This window comes from Rissa tridactyla, chromosome 2 (genome assembly GCF_028500815.1).
Source record: "Rissa tridactyla isolate bRisTri1 chromosome 2, bRisTri1.patW.cur.20221130, whole genome shotgun sequence".
Taxonomy (NCBI): domain Eukaryota; kingdom Metazoa; phylum Chordata; class Aves; order Charadriiformes; family Laridae; genus Rissa; species Rissa tridactyla.
This window is the reverse complement of record NC_071467.1, coordinates 52824332-52844191: the sequence shown is the minus strand read 5'-3', so window position 1 is coordinate 52844191 and position 19860 is coordinate 52824332. Positions and strand designations below refer to the sequence as shown.

General features: G+C 38.3%; 1 protein-coding gene across 1 annotated transcript in view; it reads left to right on the top strand.

Moving 5' to 3' along the window:
* The window catches only part of YES1 (YES proto-oncogene 1, Src family tyrosine kinase), a 50894-nt gene that overhangs the window by 18082 nt on the left and 12952 nt on the right, over nt 1–19860 (top strand). Inside the window, exon 2 of the mRNA XM_054191509.1 lies at nt 15665–15937. Within this exon, the coding sequence (XP_054047484.1) occupies nt 15673–15937 (265 nt within the window). The 5' untranslated portion in view covers nt 15665–15672. The remainder of the gene's footprint in view (nt 1–15664; nt 15938–19860) is intronic.

Genomic DNA, 19860 nt, shown 5'->3' with positions numbered 1-19860 from the left:
AAAGGACACTAGCTTGACTGGCACGGCAACTGAGTAGAAGTCTTCTGTTTTCTACCATGAACTAGTTTTCAGAGATTTAAAATCAGCACGCTGCAGCTTGTTTCGTATTTTGTGTTATTTGAAGCTGCTCTGCTTTTATGGTAGATTTGATACTTAACAAATAGGATATATTCCCATTGCCTAATTTCTAAGCATCTAGCTCTGTGAAGGTATCTGAGTAGTCTTGTTGCCAACTGGTTTGACTTTTTTTTTGGGGGGGTGGGGTGGGGTGGGGGTTGTGAGGGGGTTCGTGGGGAAGTAGCATAATTAAAGGAGCAGGGCATATAACAATTTTCTTTCTGCTCTAATCTTTGTTAAATGTTATCGATGAAAAAAAAAAAAAAAATTTTTAGGCATCCTTAAAATCATTGCTCTTCTAGAGTAGCCTGTGTCTCTCCAGTGGCTGTGCAGGCAGCCTTTGTAAGGTGATCCAGAATTCAAATTTTCAGGACCAAAAGGTACGCAGTGCAGATGCCTTCCTTAATTTTTATTTCTGTTTGTCTGTAGCCAACACTTGGAATGGCTGATACCCTTTTTAAGTAAGGTTCATGCTGTGCCATGCTCACTCACTCTGCCGTGCTTGAAAACTCTCTATTTCCCGCCCCTTCTTTTTTACTGTGATTCCTGTTGGCGGCAATCTCCTAGTCTTTTCTCTTTCTTTCCTTTTGCAAACGCTGCTCTCTATGTCGTAATTTTTGTCATTTTTATCCTCTTGATCACACTGATCAACTCTTACCATCAGACTCTATCCTTACACCTTAATCAAAAATAGATTGCTATTGTACCACTTGTATTTTTCTGTCCTGTTAATTATACTTATGTTTAGTTGTATGTGAAAGGCTCATGGAGCTCTGTCAAGTTTGTTGGGGGTTGGTTTGGGTTTTTTTTACATTAAAGTGAGTATTTTTTTTATTTCCTACCTCAGCCTGAACATTCCAGAAAGTAGTTTAGGATTAGAAAATAACTTGCACCAACACTTCATGTTATGTATATCAGAGAAACCTCTATCCTTCAAACATTTTCCTCCACCAGGTACAACCACAGAGGCAAGAGGAGTTCCTCACTAGGAGCTTAGGGGAAATCACTGGTTGGAAACTTGGAACTGAAGGGTTATTGGAGTTCCTAACTGGGAGAACTGGATGCTGTACAGATATCGTGGGCTCCCTACTTGTACCGACAAGGATGTAAAACATTTCTTGGCTCTCTAACAAAAATAGCAAAAGTCATAAGTCGCAGCTGTGACACCCTACGGGAAGGTACGAGGACAGATGAAGCACATCGCCAGCCTTTCCTTAACATTGGCTGAGCATTTGTCAAATAGAAATTGCCAGGCACTCCTAGAATAAAATGCCTTCCCTGCAAGAGGGGACGTGAAAAACCCAGTAGTCTCTACCAGTTGGGAATGGCTGGATAATTCTCCCCATCCCTAGTCTGGCAATTTAATGCTAGGCGTTGTATGAGCAGGAAATGCAAACCTGTTGGTTTGTGTGATAAGGAGCAATTGCTGAGCGCTCTGCTTGATATCAAGTAGGACTTTGCTTGGGGACAATGTCTCTTCTTCATGTTGAGTTACAACCAGTATTTGGTAGAAATATGAGGTGCTACCTACTCCTTCCCTATAGACTGATCCAATGAAGTTACTCCCTTCTGGTTTTCCCTTTCGTCTTATTGTGTGTTTGGGGTTTAGTGCTGTATTGTGCAGCTCTTGCCTGTCTTTAGACCAGTCATCAGTGAACTGTGCCACTCCTCAGGTGGCTGAACGTACAGGTATTTACTTCTTCTAATTATGCTCGGTCTCAGAGTTATCACCCTTAGCATTATTCTTTGTGAAAAGCAGTGGATTCTGGCAGTGAACAGTCCACAAATTGCTGCAAACAGCAGAACCTGTTTTTCAGCCGATTCATTTCATGTTTAGTCCAGAAGACAGTGTTTAAAAATGTGCAAAATTGATTCTTAAAGCTCACCTGTGGGATGATAGTATTGCATTGCTTCCTGCTTGAAAGATGACATTTAGAAGCATTAAGTTTATAAAACTGGTGAGGACTTAAGGAGTTTTTGAAGCTTAGAAGATTTGAGGTTTAGCAAAGAAATCCCATTTCTGCTGGACAGGGAATGCCTCTAACTTTTTCTCAGATACAGCTTCCTTTTTAACCTTATGAGAAATGAGAAATACATGTTTTTACATATTTGTAAACGATTAGTTTATATCAGTTTAAGAAGAACCAGAACACTGAAATGAGGAAGGAGACCACATAAAGGGACTTGAAATACCTCACCCTCCAGGAGAGACATCTTCCCTTTTTCATTTTATGGGAACGTGATAAAATAGAATTATTTAAAATGTTTGTATTGTTTTAATTTGTTTTCAAAAAATACTTGGTTTTAGGGAAATTTTCAGTTGGAGCTTGTCAAATCTGCAGCAAGATACGTATTTTGTCTCTTTTCAGCATGCTGTTTATTTTTGAAGATAAGTTTTGTCATTGTAATGTTTCTATTTTAGGCACGTTAACTCTTCTTAAATACTGTTAATTTGTTGTTTCCTTCATTACTACTCATAGCTTAAATCCTTCTGACCTATGACCAAAATTTAAGTAACGTGGAGTTTACTGAGGAATAAGTTGTTTGACGTGCACGCTTCTGCTGAATCCCTAACATCTTCCACCCTTTAGGTGGAAGATTAAAGGTTTCTACCTTTAACACTTAATTAAAATGGAAATTGTCCTTCCTTCTGGCAATACTTTTGGAGTCAAAAGAGTATTGCTAAAAGCTCTGCTTACTGGTTAGGAAAAAGAAAATTTTCTACTACACAGTAGTTATTTAGCCTGAAGAGAACCTTTAAGTATACATTGTGTACTCCTGAAAACAAGTGATTGACAGAGTGATTGAGAACATGAAATGGCCAAGGCATTTTACTTACCTATTTAGAAGAGAGTTTCCTGAAACTGTCCTTTAAAAACTGAAGGATGTCTTTGTGCTGTGTGTATACCCTATTGTAGGTTAACAGTATTTACCTACATGAAATTTGTCAAAACCATTTTCTCTTGCCGTGTTCTTTGTTCTTTGATTACTAATATTCTGTTTCTTTTTTAAAGAGAATGTGTAGCACTCTAGTTGTCACTCTAGCATCTCTTCACTCTTCCCTTCACACCTTTCTCTCATCTATTCCTGTTTTAAATTCGATCCTGTACAGTGGCTAACTTACCAAAGTTATCGGTTGTGTTCACTTTGCACATCTTCAGAGGGTAGTGACTGGTAATGTGTTTTACGTGCTGCTGGCTAGTTCACGCTTGGATTGTGTTGCCTGAATGGTAGGGAGTAATCTGAGCTGGAAAATGCTAAATTAGAGGGAAGGCCCATTGCCATATTAGGAAAACCTTTTAAAAAGAGGAACAGAACACTGACGTAATCTTTAACGTATCCTTAGAAGATGTCTGAGGGCTTCTACATTTTTTTTGAGCTGGATTTTGATAAACCTCCCCATCACAGGAAATGCTGAGATGGTTTCCCTTTGTTTCACTCTATCAAATAAGAACACCCTCAGGAAAAGTTTCTTTGACATCTTTTTCAGAAATGCTTTTATGAACTGTGTTTAAAATCCTTTCAACAGTTTTAAGTGGTAGAGTCAAAATCATAAGAAGATGAGTGTAAAGGAAAACCATCAAGGAATGGTAAGTGAACAGTGTGGTTTTCTATTACATGCCATTATTGCAGGCTTGGAACACCTTGTACATGTCACTCTAATTGCTAGTCTGGAGCTGGAAAGAGTTGATTTTTTTTTTTGATTCCTTAGCAAATGAAACAACATGAACGTGAGGGAAAGTAACACCTTGTTTTTGAAAGGAAAGAATTGAGTTAGGTTTTTTGTTCGGTTGTTTTCTGTTGGTTTGGTGGTTTTTTTTGTTGGTAGCAGGCTCACAAAATTGCTAGCGAAATGCCCACATTGGAACAAAACTTTTCTGGTGAGGACAGAGGATACACCTACTTTGCAGGAGCCAACCCTGACCTAGGACAAGTGACTGTAGCCTACAAATAAGCCATTTTTGCCTCCCAAGATAAGAGGGAAGTGGATGCTTCCTTTTTGCGGTGTGCTTGCTGAGGTGCAGCAGAAATGTCTTTCTCCTGCAGAAATAGATGAACTTGGAAGGTAGAACTGCCATGTGGCTGAGCTCCATGCATGTTGCAAACCATAGTGCCAGGTGCTTGTAGGCTAGACGATGAGCAGAACAATGGAGTATTGGAGATAAGTGTAAGAAACCCTGGGTAGAGTAACTGTGAGACTCCACTCTTACCATGTCCTATTGTCTCCATTTTCATATGAGTGATAGATTTCTTCACATTTGTCTCACAGCTCCATGATTGGAGTAATCCAGATTAATTGAGAGTCTGTACCAGTTTAATACAGCTAAATACAATAGCACGCTTCTTGCAAGAAGGATCTTGTTTATGCTTTCAGGATACAGAAATTTCTGTTCTAGAGCAGTACTGAAAAAAAACTGAGAATCATAAGGGACAGTGGCTGCTGCCAAAATAAATAGTAGAGTCTCAGATGGGCCCGTGTGAACCTCATGAAATTCAGCAAGGTCAACTGCAAGGTCCTGCACGTGGGTCAAGGCAATCCCCAACATCAATACAGACTAGGGAATGAATGTATGGAGAGCATACATTCTTGTGAGACTCCATGCAATTCTGGGGCCCTCAACACAAGACAGACATCGACCTGTTGGAGTGGGTCCAGAGAAGGGACACAAAAATGGTCAGAAGGCTGGAACACCTCTCATGAAGAGAGAGTTGGAGTTGTTCAGCCTGGAGAAGAGAAGGCTCCATGGAGACCTTATTGCAGCCTTTCAATATATAAGAAAGATGGAGAGAGGCCTTTTACAAGGGCCTGTAGTGACAGAATAAAGGGTAGCAGTTTTAAACTGAAAGAGGGTAGGTTTAGATTGGATATAAGGAAGAAATTTTTTACTATGAGGGTGGCAAGACCCTGGGACAGGTTGCCCAGAGAAGTTGTGGATGCCCCATCCCTGGAAGTGTTCAAGGTTGGGTTGGATGGGGCTTTGAGCAGCCTGGTCTAGTGGAAGGTGTCCCTGCCCATGGCAGGGGGGTTGGACTAAGTGATCTCTGAAGGTCCCTTCCAAACCAAACCATTCTGTGATGCTATGGAAGAAGAAATATTCCTTACCTGGAATACCATGTGTGTTCCTGGTGATCCCTGTTAAAGGGAAGCACTGAAAAAAACCTGAGGGAACTTGGAGAAAATGAGGTGGTTGGAGTGACCAGAAAGCCATTTGCTAGACTGGAGTCTAGTGGGACTGCATCAGTCTTGCCAGGGGGAAGGTTGAATGGAGCCGTCATCTACACACTCAACACAGGGAATAGAAATGGTGCTCCAAGGCAAATGTAACAAGCTTGCTGTCTGGATGTTGGCATTAAATTCAGATGGGATGTGAGGCATGTACTTTTAGTGCTTATTGTGTTTAAAATTTAGGTCTTGTCCAGTGTGGGTGGACTCTCCATAACAGGTCACTTTGAAATTAAATTAATTTGATCATGTGCGTACCTTCAAAAACACAAAAAAAGAGAAATTAATTCAGGGCAGCCCTATGGCCTTTGTTGTGCAAGATGCCTGACAAGCTAATTAACGTAATTTCTCCTGGTCTTCTTGCCTCTGAAGGGTGTCATATCTGTCAGTATAGCAAGCAATATAACAGTAGTAATGATAGCTATTAGGGTAGTAATTCTTGTTTAGTTAAACATCATCCAGCTCTTCTCTTTTAATAAGGGTATTATTTAGCAGACGTCATCCTACACCTTGTTTGTTTAATTTTGAATTTCTCTACAACTTAATTGTACTTTTCACTTGTGTTTTATGTACAGAGGAAAACACAAGCTATTGAATCATCAAGGACAGTGTACATATATGGTTGTAATTGTTTATACATACTTTTACTTTTTGTTTTAGTCAAAAGGTTGATGTTTTCCAGCTGGCTTCTTGAAATTCCTGTTGTTCAGCAAAGAGCTAATTGCTGAAGGAGGTCTGGATATGTGGCCCTTGAATAAATGAGTAGCAACATTTTATCAGTAATTGGATTTAAATACTTTAATTACCGATTTTTGTTAACATGCTAATCATGTCAAGTATATTCGGATAAAATAGCTTGAGAATAAAGGGGCATTTACTTTCAATTTAGGGTGACATTTGGCAAACAGTAGCTGGGAAAATTCATTTCTACAAAGCAGGTATGTGCAAACGTAAAGTAACAGTTTGTCAAACACACACCAAATTAATTAAGTCTAAGTTCCATGGGATTCCCTAACAGCGTTCCTGCCCTATAGTTGGGGTGGGTCTAACAGTCATTTATTCTAGAGTCTTTTTTTAATTCATATTTTAAGTTGCTGTAACTGTTCCTTTATTTATATTTATAAACTGACTAACAGAGACCAAATGACTTTGCAACTGGATTCTTACTGATATTGAATTCCTCTATCATCTTAAAATGTAATTGCTACTTCAGCCATATGCCCAGTTGAGAAAATGAAAAATACTATAGATTCATATGAATTTCACTATCTCTGAATTTCCGGGAGCTTGCAAATTTTGTAGTCCCTTTTTTCAAATGTAGTTTGTAGTTGTTGAACTTTGAAATAAATGACCTCTTAAATTTTCAGAGAATTTTTCAGAACAAAAGTGCTGCAAATTGTTCTTCTACCGTGTAAGTTTTACTTTACTTTTTCTGCAAAGCAGATGTCCCATAGGAAAGCCGTTTGCATGTTTCCTGCTGTGAGATCCAGAAGACAGAACATCGGTTTACCTCAGTAAACGGTATTGAAGAGTTGCTTTTTAAATAACTTTTGGAAGCATCCTTTTCATAAATAATATACTTAAATAGAAAATCGAACGTATAAAAATGTTCTGCGATACCAGGCATACCTTTTGTTGTTTTCCAGATAGGATTCAATGAAAACAAAACCTTTATGTTTATAAATTAGTTCCTAAATCCTGTCTGAAATAGGCTAGATAGCTTTGACAAGGTATGACATGCATTTTACTGTAATCTGAAATAATCTTTTGGCCAGACTTCTTGAATATATCAGGCTTGTAATTATTTACAAATTAATAAAAATCGCTATTACACTGAAAAACCTGAATTGTCCTTTTCTGCTTGCGTTTATTTATAGACTGTGTACTTAAACGTTCAAGACAGTGGAGCAGCAGTAATGCTGTCTAGACAATATATTGGTTGTTTTGTCTGTGGTATCATCTATTGTCAGAGAAAATGTCTTTGGTAAAGGCTTGAAATTGTATGGCTAGACATTGTAACTCTAAATTTTAAAAGGGTCTCGTGTATATGTATATTTCAGCACATAAAATTGCTTTTGCAATTCTGATATTTTAGTTAATTTCTCCCTTTTGATCTTGACTGCTGGAGTAAAGAAAATTAATCCGTCGGTGTTGTGTACCCATTTTGCATCCTCTGCCTTAGGTTTGTTGGCAGTTTTTTTGTTGGATGTAGCAGAAAGCAGAAATTATTTTTCACTCTTTCTGAATGTGAACAATGTGCTTGAAAATTTAGAATAGATCCCGAAAACACACTTTCTTAAAATAAAAGTTCTACTTAGCTATTGGTACGTTTTTAAAATGAACTTTAAACATTTAAATTTGCCAAATATTTTCTCTGCTGTGCTCTGGAGGTTAGAAGGAGCTCCCTCTGGCTGTCAGTCAGGTACCCCCAGCTAGGCTCTGTGCCTACTGCAGGTGGGCTTGGGATATTGTGAATTTTTTTGTTTGTTTTGGTGGGGTGTTTTTCGACACCCCTTCTTTTTTGTGTGCTTTCTGTTGCCTTGCACACAGGGTAGGCCGCTTCCAGCTTTGAAGTGGGGATTGCTCAAGTGAGCAACTGGAAGACAAGGAGGTTGATGATGGACATGTGCTTCTTCAGATGCCTGAACAGCTTTGACAAGAAAGCCTTGCCCAGGTGTAGCAGACTAAAAGTCAGGCTTGCTACAGTTCGCACTTGGAAGATCTCAGTCCAGGTCTTGGCTGTGACACTCACCTCCTGCAGGTTTTCAGAAGCCTTGTCTAAAACAGAAAGTTATGATGTTTAAATCTATATCGTTATAGTACTAACTATTTTTGTTTTCTTGCATATGGTTATTCTGACTTCAACCAGGCAGCATGAAACAATTCAAGTAAAGATATACCAGAATGCAAATCCTGTGCAGATGTTGCATCAACATAACTACATTAGTTTAAATTCATAAGCTAGGTCACGCCTGTAGAAATTTTCTCATATAGCTGAGTCCTTAGTCTCCATCTGACTGTGAGCTTTCTGAGCTACAGATAGTTGGAGGTTAGAGAAATCTCAGGCATCTGCTGCTGGTCACTCTTCCTAAAGAGAGAAAACTTTATTCGTTGTCAGAGTCCGAGCCCAGGCCCATGGTGAAGGAGGAGCTCCTGGTTAGAGGCAAAGGCTGCTATTGAAGACAAGATACTGAACTAGATCATCTTTGATTAGAAGTGTCTTTAAAATTAGAGTATGCTTGCTGTCTTCCACCCCTAGTCTGTCTTTCCTGAACGCTTACTAGTCTGATTGGAAAAGCCACCTTTTCTTGCTATGCTTGCGTACCACATCCGGTCAAAGGAAAACCCACACTATCTCAGATAGCGTAGGCGAAACCCTGATTATAAATAAACACAATTTTATGAGTGTGTATTTTGCAGAGCCAGGCACATGTCATCCATGACATGATCATTGTCTCCAACGTGTTTCTGCAGCCTTTGCCTGTCTTTAAAATGAAAGACAGTCTCTACAGATTCAGCTGTCCAAATTCACAATAAGTGGGAGGAGATCCTACATGTTTGGTCCAGCTAAAAGGAACGCGTGACTGAGAGGGAAAACTGAATGCTCACGTCTCCCCTGACTTTGGCTCACTGATAACCTGTAATTCCACTTTATTTGTTAGAACTTGTTGTTGCAGTAGTTAATTTTTCCTTCAACTTTGTAACCTGGCATCCAATGGGACCTTGCAGTCAGATGGTAGGGCCTGGTATGGATTGGGACAAGGGTTGTACTGTCTGCTTCTTACCTGTTAGTTCCAACTTGGATGATAGGTGTTTCTTCAGGAGAGAAGCTTTTGTTTGGGACGATTCAAATTGGAGAACTGGAAATCCTCAGTCTCCTTTATGGATACGCTGTCCTAAGTCTGATACATCTGAGCAAGTCCCCCATGTCTAAAACCGTTCAAATCTCAGAGGAAGCACGCTTCCATCAAACTCAATGACCTTCATTCCAAAAAAAGAAGTCAAAAAATTATGAAAGGATGTAAAGGATTGAAGGACCTTATTCTTTTTTATGCAATTTTTGCTTATCCTAACTTTCCATGTAGTGTTTTGAAATCTGTTATTCCTTCAGAGCACAGTTGTCATGATATTGTCAGCCAGGCAAGTAGCTCCTCCAGCAGAAAGATCAGACTCAATCATTAATTTAATGGAAATTTAAAATTCTGCTTCCTGTAAATAAATAAATAATAAAATAAATTAGCTAGAACAGAAATATGTACTATTTCCAACAGCTTTTAACTCTGAAATGCAAAATGTCCAACTAGAAAAGCAATTTTGTACTCATTGTTTTTTCTCTCTTTATACAGAGTCCTCTGTTCTACGCTGGGTTTGCTAGCTGTAGCTTTATTAGTAAACAATCTGGGGTTTGTTCTGCTTCTATGAAATCAAAAGCATTGCCACAGCAGCCCCAGAATTTTCCTTGAATATGTTTGTATAGTCATGATAAAAGCAGGATTTGGTCTGTAGAAACATTAGGATCAAAAATTTCGGATTGCATTAGTCAGTGATAAAGAGGATATTTCTTTACTTTTAAATATATTTTTAGTTTATGGGCAACTTAAGATCTAATAATGCTACTTTATAGTTATTTTTCTGGGTAGAACTGCACGAAGACATGTGGGAAACGTTGAAGTTCTAGTAACCTAAATCCTTGCTTCAGTGTCTTTTTTCTTTTTTTTTTTTTTTAATGCTTCTTCCTTTATCTTCACTTTTTCCTCCTTATTAGATCATTAATTACAAGGTCATGTCAGTTGCACTTTAAATGCATAATGATACAGACACTCCAAGGTCTCTTTACACTAATGTTATTGTTAATTATAAAACTGAATCCAGTAGAACATCATTCTTTGAAATGCCATGGGTTGATCACGGTAAAATAAGCAAACTTCGCAGTTTATGGCAGCTCATAAAAGACAAATTCTATCACGTGATTAAAAATGCATAATTTTTAAAAAATTGTGTATACTCTGCAAAGAACACAGGGCAATTCCTTCGTTTATTTTCCTTTACAAACATGTCAGGTTGCTTTGTAGACAAGAAATCCTACCCATATTTTCATACCGAAGCAGTGACCTGTTAAAGATGGACGGAGTCAGTTGGACGTGATAGTGTTAGCCAGAGGGGTCGTTAGGTTCTTTTCTGGTTATCTCTCTTTCTTTCTATCTGTGTCACTTCTAATAAATGAGTTTTCAATACCACCAGCTGAAAACAGCTGTTTGGCGCATGCTCTGCATTGTTTGCCTATCATACGAAAAGCCAGTATCAGTCGTGCGTCTCCGGTGACAGATGGAGTCAGCTCTGCACTTGTTCGAGCAAATAGTCGGCAGTCAGCTAATGGATCCATTAGCGAACTTTCCACAGAATGTCCTGTCTTCACCATTGCATGAAATTTTAATAACTTTAAATCATGCCTTAAGTTGAAAGTTAAGAGGACCTTTTTATAAGACATTTGTTTCATGTTTGAGAAGTGAAGATGCTTCTTTTCTTGGTAAAAACAGTTTATTTTTTGCTAACACTGAGAAGTGAAGGTAGAGTAGCAGTGGAAATCCTTCTATGTTTTTTTCATCTTTTTATTAGCAATTTATGAACTTCAAGTGAAATTTTTCATGTTATGTAGCATGGCGGGTTGGTTTTTAGTTGTTGGCGTTTTTTTTATTTTTAGGCAGGAGGATATTTGCAGTCTTGCTTTATCCTTCTGGAAAGAGATTTGACTTGCTTGTTCTTTTAACTTGACTCTTCATAGCGAAAAATGACTTATGTGCTCTTTTTGGCTGTGTGGCTGTATGAACAATTTCAGTGTTCAAAAGTAATGGAAAAAATAAATTTTGCAACCTCCAACCTCCCCTTCCCCTTAGTTATTTTTCTTTTGCCCTACCTCTTGCATTTATTTCTTGTATGGTTTTAGTACCCGGTTTAGCCAGAGGCTGAAAAGAGAACAACTCCTTAGAGCGTCTTTCCCTTTGCAGAATGTCAGAACGGCCATGTGCGGCTGTCATTCCTGGCCTTACATCATGATGAAGTCTCCAGAAGGCGTCTGGGGACACGCTATATTGTAACAGAAATGGAAGATTTTTCTTGGTTTTGTTTTTGTTTTTTTTTTTCTCTAGTGAATGTGTTTTGTTATCAAATCCACTATGGCAAGTGAAACAAATGTGAGGCTTTCCCAGCTTTTGGTCTTCAGAGTTTCAGAGGCTAACATCTAGCCCTCAAAATCTTGATGACAACGGGTAGAGTATGGAGGGAGAATGAATGTGGTGTGTAGAGGCATTTGCAGACTGCTTTTCTCTGAGGCAGCTAACTGTACCAGATTGTCAGTTTATCCACCTAAATTAAAATCACCTCTTTCAAAGGAAGCTCTAGCATCTTCCTTCACACCAGTAGGACACCTTTCTTGAAGCATTCCTGAGAACCTTGTGTCCCAGGGAACCAATGAGTAGATAACTCCTGTAACTATCAACTGGGAAGAGCAAAGACACATTGGATGAACAAGTGACACCCACTCTCCAGGCTGGATGGATGAGGCTGCAGACACCCTGAGGGGAACCGCTTGTCAGTATCCTAGAATATGACGGCTCTTGAGGAAATAATCATTTTTCTTGGTCTGGTAGGTCATCTTTCTGAAAGGAAAGCAGGACAAAAAAACCATGAAGGCTTTACTGGCCACACTTTTCAATTGTTGTTGAACAAAGCTTTTCTTGTGATCCAGCACTCTGCTATAAAACAGAGTTGTGAAGATAAGAGGGCAGCACTGACTTTCTTGAAGCTCTCTTGTTTGGCAGAGGGGTTATTAAGGGCCCTCTGTCATTGTCTGAGGTGTTTGTTGAGTATTGAATGATAATGAACTTTTGCCCTTTGTATCACTTCTCCAAAAAGCCCAAGTCAAAGTAGATGTCACTAAAATCTCATTTGATGACTACTTCCTGGAGTACTCTGATTCTTCTATTGATTTTTGTGGGCATCCTGCTGACCTTCACCTGTCCTTCCAGTAATCATTTTAGCTTCTGTTTCTTCTTGAAAACATTCAAACATAGGATTGCTTTCATCTAGAAAGCAGAACAAGATATCTGTGCTTTTAGTCCATGCCTTTCTGAACATGGGACCTCCAGGGAGCTGACTCCTAACCCACCCACCCACCAAACACGTGGGCACGCTGATCAGAACCAACAGGAGAGTATTTGTTTCAAAGAAATAACAAGCAGCTGAAGTTACTCAAGTAGTTTGCTTCAGACACCAGTCTGGTCTAAAATAATGATTTAGCTAATGGGAATGGATTAGTGGCTTGTGAATAACATACCTTGGGCCAGCATTTCTTTGAATAGATGGACTTCTACAGAGCAAACACGAACTTTTTATCTGTATCTATTTTTAAAAAGAGTTCAGTGCTTCAGACAGAGAGCCATGAATTTTATGACAGAAATGTATTCCTTAATATTTTGTTGCCAGTCAGACAAAGGGTGATAAAAATAGTTGTAGGTTATTTCTGTTACATACATTTTTAATAACAAATAGAGTACCAGCATAATCAAATCCAACATTACATACCAGCTGCTTAGGGATTTTTTTCTTTATCCAGTAATTTATTACAAGACTAACAGTAATAAGTTGTCGGGTTTTTTCCCCCACATAGTATGGGCAATCATTTTTCCTTTCCCTGCTACTCACTCTTGGCTTATGTTACCTTCTCTCCCCTCATTCCTCTAATTCCTCCTTATAAATGCATACACAATGTTCTATAGTAAGATCCACCTATGTTTTTGACTTTTAAAAGCTAAGGAATTTGCGTCCTTAATTTTGGTTTGTGGGTATGCAGTTATAAAAGTCGAGATTTTAAATTTTTAACTGCTTATTTCTGGATATCCTTCTCTTTGAAGTGCTGATTGAATCTCTGTTAATCTCTTTAACCCCTGAAAGAAGATTACCTTAACAGTGAAGTGGCTGGGGAGGGGAGAAGCAAGGGAGAGGCTGACTCTCTTTCCCTAGAATGAATTCAGGTCTTCAATAAGGGCTTTTCTTTGCAGCACTCAAGTATACCAATGGTACCTTTTTGTTGCTAACCTCAGCTTAATGAGTGAGCGGGTGCGGGTGGTAGCAGTTATAATTGCAGTACGGGGTAGCCTTGTCGTTTGCCACTTGGTCAAATCAGCAGTGGTAAATTGTTTTGAACACTTAAGCATACAAATGTTCATACATTTCCCTTTTAATCTACTTTATTAACGTAAGTAGTGTGTTTGGTGTGATGTTTAACAACAGGGAATCACTACTGTTAGCAAATACATTTTTGTGGATGCGATGGGGCTTGTGTTCAGTGCCAGCAGAAAACTTTGATCGCGGTTTTTTAAAGAGAATCAAAGAAATAGGCCTCAAAGTAAGGCAAGAATTCACACTAGGCAGACACATGGCCAAAAAATTGGTTCAAATTACAGTGTCTGTTTGCAGTGGTAGAGAAATTAAAATGATGTGATTGGGTGCTTGGTTGACTCGTATTGTGACTTAATAACTGGCTTTTCTACTGTAGGTTGTAAGGCTTCTTTTGTAAGGTATTTAGACACATTATGTTCTCATGCATGTATTTGAGTCTTGGTTTATTAACATTTCTGCACAATAACGAGTTGGCAAGAATAGTATCAAAAGTAAAAACAAAATAATGGATAAGATGTGCTTTTGTGATGATTCATTATTCTGTGTAAAGCTCTCAGACAAGATTTGTAAATATGCCGTTATTTGACTTTGTTGCTTGTTTCTGCACCAGTAATTGTCTTACATTACAGCATTAGGGGCTGAATTGACAGGGTGAATATTCTTAATTTTATGAGCAGTGAATTTTGTAGAGTGTTTCACTGGCTATGGACCTTCTTCTTTCTAGGAGCTCTGATTCACGGTTCTTGAGGAAATTACAGTGTCTTTAATATTGTAATGGGTAGTTATACAGAGGGAATTAGTTTCTCTCAGTGTGACTATATTAAGTATTTGTTGAGTAAGATTTACTTTGTTCCATATTTTTGTGTCTAATAGTTAACAAGGCAGGTAATAGGGAATTTAAAAGGAAAAAAATAGTTAGACACACGATGGGAAACAGTTTCCCTAATTGTTAGTTAGACTCCATGACAGTTATTGTAGTTATCAAAAGACATATTTTTAATGCTTTCAGACTGTTGCTGTTTACTTTTTTTAATTGATTCATTAGAGAATGTGGAGCAGTTGATTTCCTACTTTTGTGGAGGTTTCTCCTTTTGAAGTTAAAGCAGATTTTTAACTTATTTTTTCCCAAGAATATAGGAGTTTTCATGCCAGACTAGTGCTGCATCGAATAGAGACTCCTGTTTTCTTCCTGATTTGTTTCCCAGCTGGGGTTAGCCAGAAAATGCCTGCTACCTGATAAATGGCAGGTGGTGACTTCTTAAAACTCAGTAATTTTAATTGTTGGCGACATGTCTCCTCTCTGATTGCCTCCATCAGCAGGTAATAGGTGTCTGCCTAGTAAACAGCTCTGGCACATTCTGCCTGTAGTGGGATCTGGTGGCAGGCAATCTTGGGCCATCAGGGCTACAAATGGTCACCTGTCTGGGCACAGTTCAGTTTCTAAACTTACACAGAAGTTGTGATTACTCTTCTAAATTTTTTTTTCTAATTCTAGTTAGACTGTAGAGCCCCGTCCTCTGGACAGGAATATCCCAGGTTTGTTTGAAAGTTGTATTTTGGGGGGCTGGCAGTGGATGAAAACTTCTCCACATCCTTAAAGATATTAGTTGTAATACCACCAGCAGGTCAGGAGCTTATCACACAGGTGCTTAAAAAAGAAAGCAGGAATGTCCCACTCGTTTTCTTCATATAATTGCTTTGGATTTGCTTCTTGTAATTGGCTTGGGATTTGTCACCTCTGTTTCCCCTTCCTCCCTTCTACAGAAGAGAAGTCTTCAGTCTTTTCCTCATCTGTTGCCTGACTCCCTTTTTTTTTGTTGGTTTTTTTCCCCCTTTTTCTTTTTTTATCATTTACGGTCCACCAAGCAACTGGGATGAAGAATAATCCAAATGTGCAGTTCATATGCGTGTTGTAAGGGAAAAGTTATTATGTCCTCTCTAGTCTAGGAATGACTTAAATTTTATTCCAGAACACTTTTTCATCAGGCTTTGTAAACTGCACGTAGGAGAAATTCCTGGGGGTTGTTTTGGTTTTTTTAACCAGTAATAAATCAGCATTTTCAGTAAATTTTCGGGAGTCTTCTGTATTAACTATCAAAAGATGCAAAATAGAGATGAACTTATTCTTTCCTCTCATTCTCACAGGAGCAACCATGGGGTGCATTAAAAGCAAAGAAGATAAAGGTCCATCCATGAAATACAGACCTGATAATACTCCGGAACCTGTTATTTCCCACGTCAGCCATTATGGATCAGACTCCAGCCAAGCAACACAGTCACCGTCAATAAAGGGATCAGCAGTTAATTTTAATAGTCATTCCATGACTCCTTTTGGAGGGCCCTCAGGAATGACACCTTTTGGAGGAGCATCATCTTCATTTTCAGCTGTGCCAAGTCCATATCCTAGTACTTTAACAGGTGAGTGTTACATAAGAAGATGTGTTGTTATTATTGTTAATTGATAGTCATATTAAAAAAATACTATGACCCCTTGCCACACAGAAATAAATTACAAATTTAAAATAGGGTTTTATGATTTTCAATATCTTTACTGCTCAGATAATAATTCAGGCCATATTCACTAGTGACTGGGGGTTGGGTGTTTTGCCTTTTGTGTTTTTTACTTTGGGGCGGTGTTAGGATCACAGCACAGAGAAATTTTAAGATTTATTAAAGGCAGTAATGGAAATGCTTGTTAAAATTGTGTTAGCAGGTATAAGCTGCTGGAGGGATGCACGGGTGATAATGGCTTTAAACTTTTGGAGGGAGGTGCAAAATGAAAAACACTTCAAGTTCATGCAATTGATATTTTAAACTGATTTTCAGACTTATTTGATTAGCTGTAAGTTACTTATATTAATGTAACATTGAAAGTGTTCATTTATAAAGCTAAACAGGACTATGCAGTATAGTTTACTATATGAACAAGATGTGTGAAACAAAAGAGCAGAATTCTCATTGTTAAGGAGAAAATGTTGAAAATGTAAGAACAGAATTTATAAGCAGAGACCTTCTTGGCTGAGATATAAAGCCTCCGAAGATACAGCGTTTTAAAGTGATATGCATGTTTGATGTTATAAACACAGCTTTATATCAAAATCTTACACTTTCATTACAAAAAACATTTATTTTGTGCACATGGCTAATCTCATAGAATCATAGAATGGTTAGAGTTGGAAGGGACCTTAAAGATCATCTAGTTCCAACCCCCCTAGTTTTGCTGGATATTTTTGAGAGGCAGCTGTACTTAATTCTTTTTTTGAGAGAGAGGAAAGAATAATTTATTCTAGAAGCTTTGCACGGACACTTCACAAAACAAGGTAAATCATTCCTTATTAGTCTATTTCTAGTTTTCCCACAAACCTCTAATGTTAGCACAATTACAGTGCTCACGTTTGCTTCGTTACAGTGGCATTTAAAATCTTTGAAACACAAGAAACTTGAGATCCCTAAAAACTCACTGTGGCCTTGACATTAAGCAATTCGGGAAACCAAATATGAATTGTCATGTAGTGATCACCTCGTATTCCCTTTTTGGGAATTCATTAAAAACCAAATAATTAAAATGAGCATCTGTCCCGTCTCAAAATTTTTGAGACAGCTCTGAATCCTCGGTTTGGATGAACAGATGCAGAAATGAAGTAAGGGCAGCATAACTTTTTATTCGTTAGCTCCATGGAGGAAAGTTTATCGTGCTTCAACTCATCCAAGAACCTCTGTGTGTTTCTTCTTACTAAATCTGGTTCTTTGTTCATGTGGGAATCTCCAGCAGTGTTTGCGGGCACTCCTGGGTATTGCCAGACATCAAGGATGTAGCCCACACCCAGGTACCACGAATCCCTTGCTGCAGAGACCAGGAGGGATGTTCTCTTGCTTGTCCCTGTTCCTGCTGGTAGTTAAGCATGTTATATCTTGGACCAGAATCAACAGGAGAGATTTTTCATGAAATTTCTCATCAGTGTGAATTCAGTTATCGTCAGGCAGGCTGATTTGGGTGAATGCCCCCATCGTTTTGCAATCAGGTAAAATGATTCTGCATGTGTAATTATTCCTCCTCGTTTTGTAAAACCAGCCCATTCACAAACAAACACATTTTTAAAAAAATATTTAAAAAATGCACCAGTAGTTTTTTGGTACATTCAGTACCGATTTTCAGATCAACCAAAATTGGGTGGTTTTGTGAAGGAATAAGATGACAAGCTTCACCTGGCTGTAAGCTTTCTGTATTTGTGACAAATAAAACACTGGATTGCATTCTGTGGCCCTTTGTTTTGTAAGGGAGGAGAATAGATGGGCTTGTCAAACAGGACCTGGTGTCAGTAGTGCTTATCCAGTCCATCAGTGACGTCTGACAAGAGGATGATATGGTTGTCATCATGGTCTGTAGTGCAGCTGAAAAGAGTTGAGCTATCTTTTATGTAGAGCAGAAAAGGAGAAGAAATTAGAGTTAGTCACGCTGCTCCTGTATTACGCGTTCTCAGTCATCAGATACTTTGAATTCTTAGAATATTACTGAAAATTGAAACAGAAGAATGGGCCGCTGTTCTTGCCTTCCATGAAGCCATGTAAGCACTAGTGCTCTGTAATCCTCATGCTGAGCAAGAAAGTAAAGTCTTCTCTCCAAAACCAATCCAAGATTAGAGGATGTAAATACTGACCTAATGAAAGGATAACCTTTAAGGGAAATGTTATCACCACAAATAGCTTGAACAGCTAAACCAGATCACCTTCACAAAGAAAACAGCTGCAAAGGACTTCAAAAATCATTTTAGTGGTATCTGTTTAAAACATTCTGGGCTGATGCTGTTCTCCTGAAGTATTTTATTGTTCTTTGCTATGAGATAAATAACACTTGTTAGTGAGAATAAAAAGAGGGTTTATGGTAGCTGAAGTGTTGAAATCAAAACTTTCCAAGGATTATATATTAGCTTTTCCAGTTCTTTCTTTACAAATAATTAAGAGTACACAAATATTCACAATTACTGATAATTCTTTTATTGCATGGTTTACATTTGAGTCTGTTACTTTCACTAGTGCTACGCTGCCTAGAGGAGTTCATCTCTTGCTTGTTCCCATGTTAGTATCTTTCTAGATGTTGTACAGTTTGTTTTGAAGTTCTTGGAATCTCACGGTTTCTTTATATGCAGTGAAAAACTTTTGTAATATTGTGACTTGATTTTGTATTGATTTTCTTCATCTGCTGAAGAATTCTTTGGGGGATGGTTTATTTCTGTAACATTTGGTTTCTGTTTGTGTGAATATGGTTTGTATCCCCACAATTTTCTTGCTCAGTGTAGCAGTTTGTGTCATCAAAGTAATGCAGGCAAAATTGGTAGAAATATGTTGATTTTTAACTTAGATTAGGAACTGTTAACTCCTAGGGAATTTTCTAATTCATTTTCAGTTCATAAATCACACTTCAAAAAAAACCCCTCCATTACTCTAACCTCCTATGGGGACTTTTTGTTCTGTTTTTCCTAGAGGAACTGTAAATTCATTTCCAGCTGCAGCCTGCTGAGATAGTGTAATCACAGGAAGACTCTAAATCAAATGAAAATATTTAAGTGATTAGGAGCTCTTACATCAGAAAGTGTACATTGTAAAAGAATATTAGATATAGACAGTACCCATCGCATTATGTGTTTGTTCTTTCTGATCACTGTCATGTTAATTGTAACATCTAAAATTAATTGCAACATGTTTCTGTTGGTGGTCTTCTATGTATATCCTGGTACATATATATGCCTGCTGGAGATCTAATATTATAGTTTTAAAAATAAGTTATTGCTTGGACTATCATTGGGCTTTCTAAATGTCCATTAGACTGTGAAATAGCATTTCTAGAGCTTAAAAGGTCTTTCTGAATTGCCCATCTGCAATTTTCTGTTTTCACTTTCTTCTAGTTATGGCACAATAGTCCTTTATTTTTGCTCGTAGCTTGTACATCTCACATAGCCTGTCCCTCTTTCTCTTTTAGCCCAGCTGTATAGATTAATTCTTTTAAGTATAGAAAACGTTTTCCTTACGTAAGTATAGGAACCTCCCAACCATCTATCTCTCACACCTGTATCCTGTTTGTGGGACATGGTCAGCAACGTGCCCTGTAGCAGGAGTGGGATGGGGAGACAAATTCCTTAGGGTTGATGGAGTGCAGCTGCTTGTCCTGTGAAATATCTCAGTCCTTGTTCCCTCGAGTAATGCACTGATGGATCATCCTCAGCAAGGGTCTGCTTCACTGAGGGGTAGACTTGATGGAGTTAAAAATCATTAGTCCTAAGCTGTCTTTGTCCCCAACAGAACACTTTTATTTCTGTTTCAATTCCTTGAGTAGGTCTTGATGA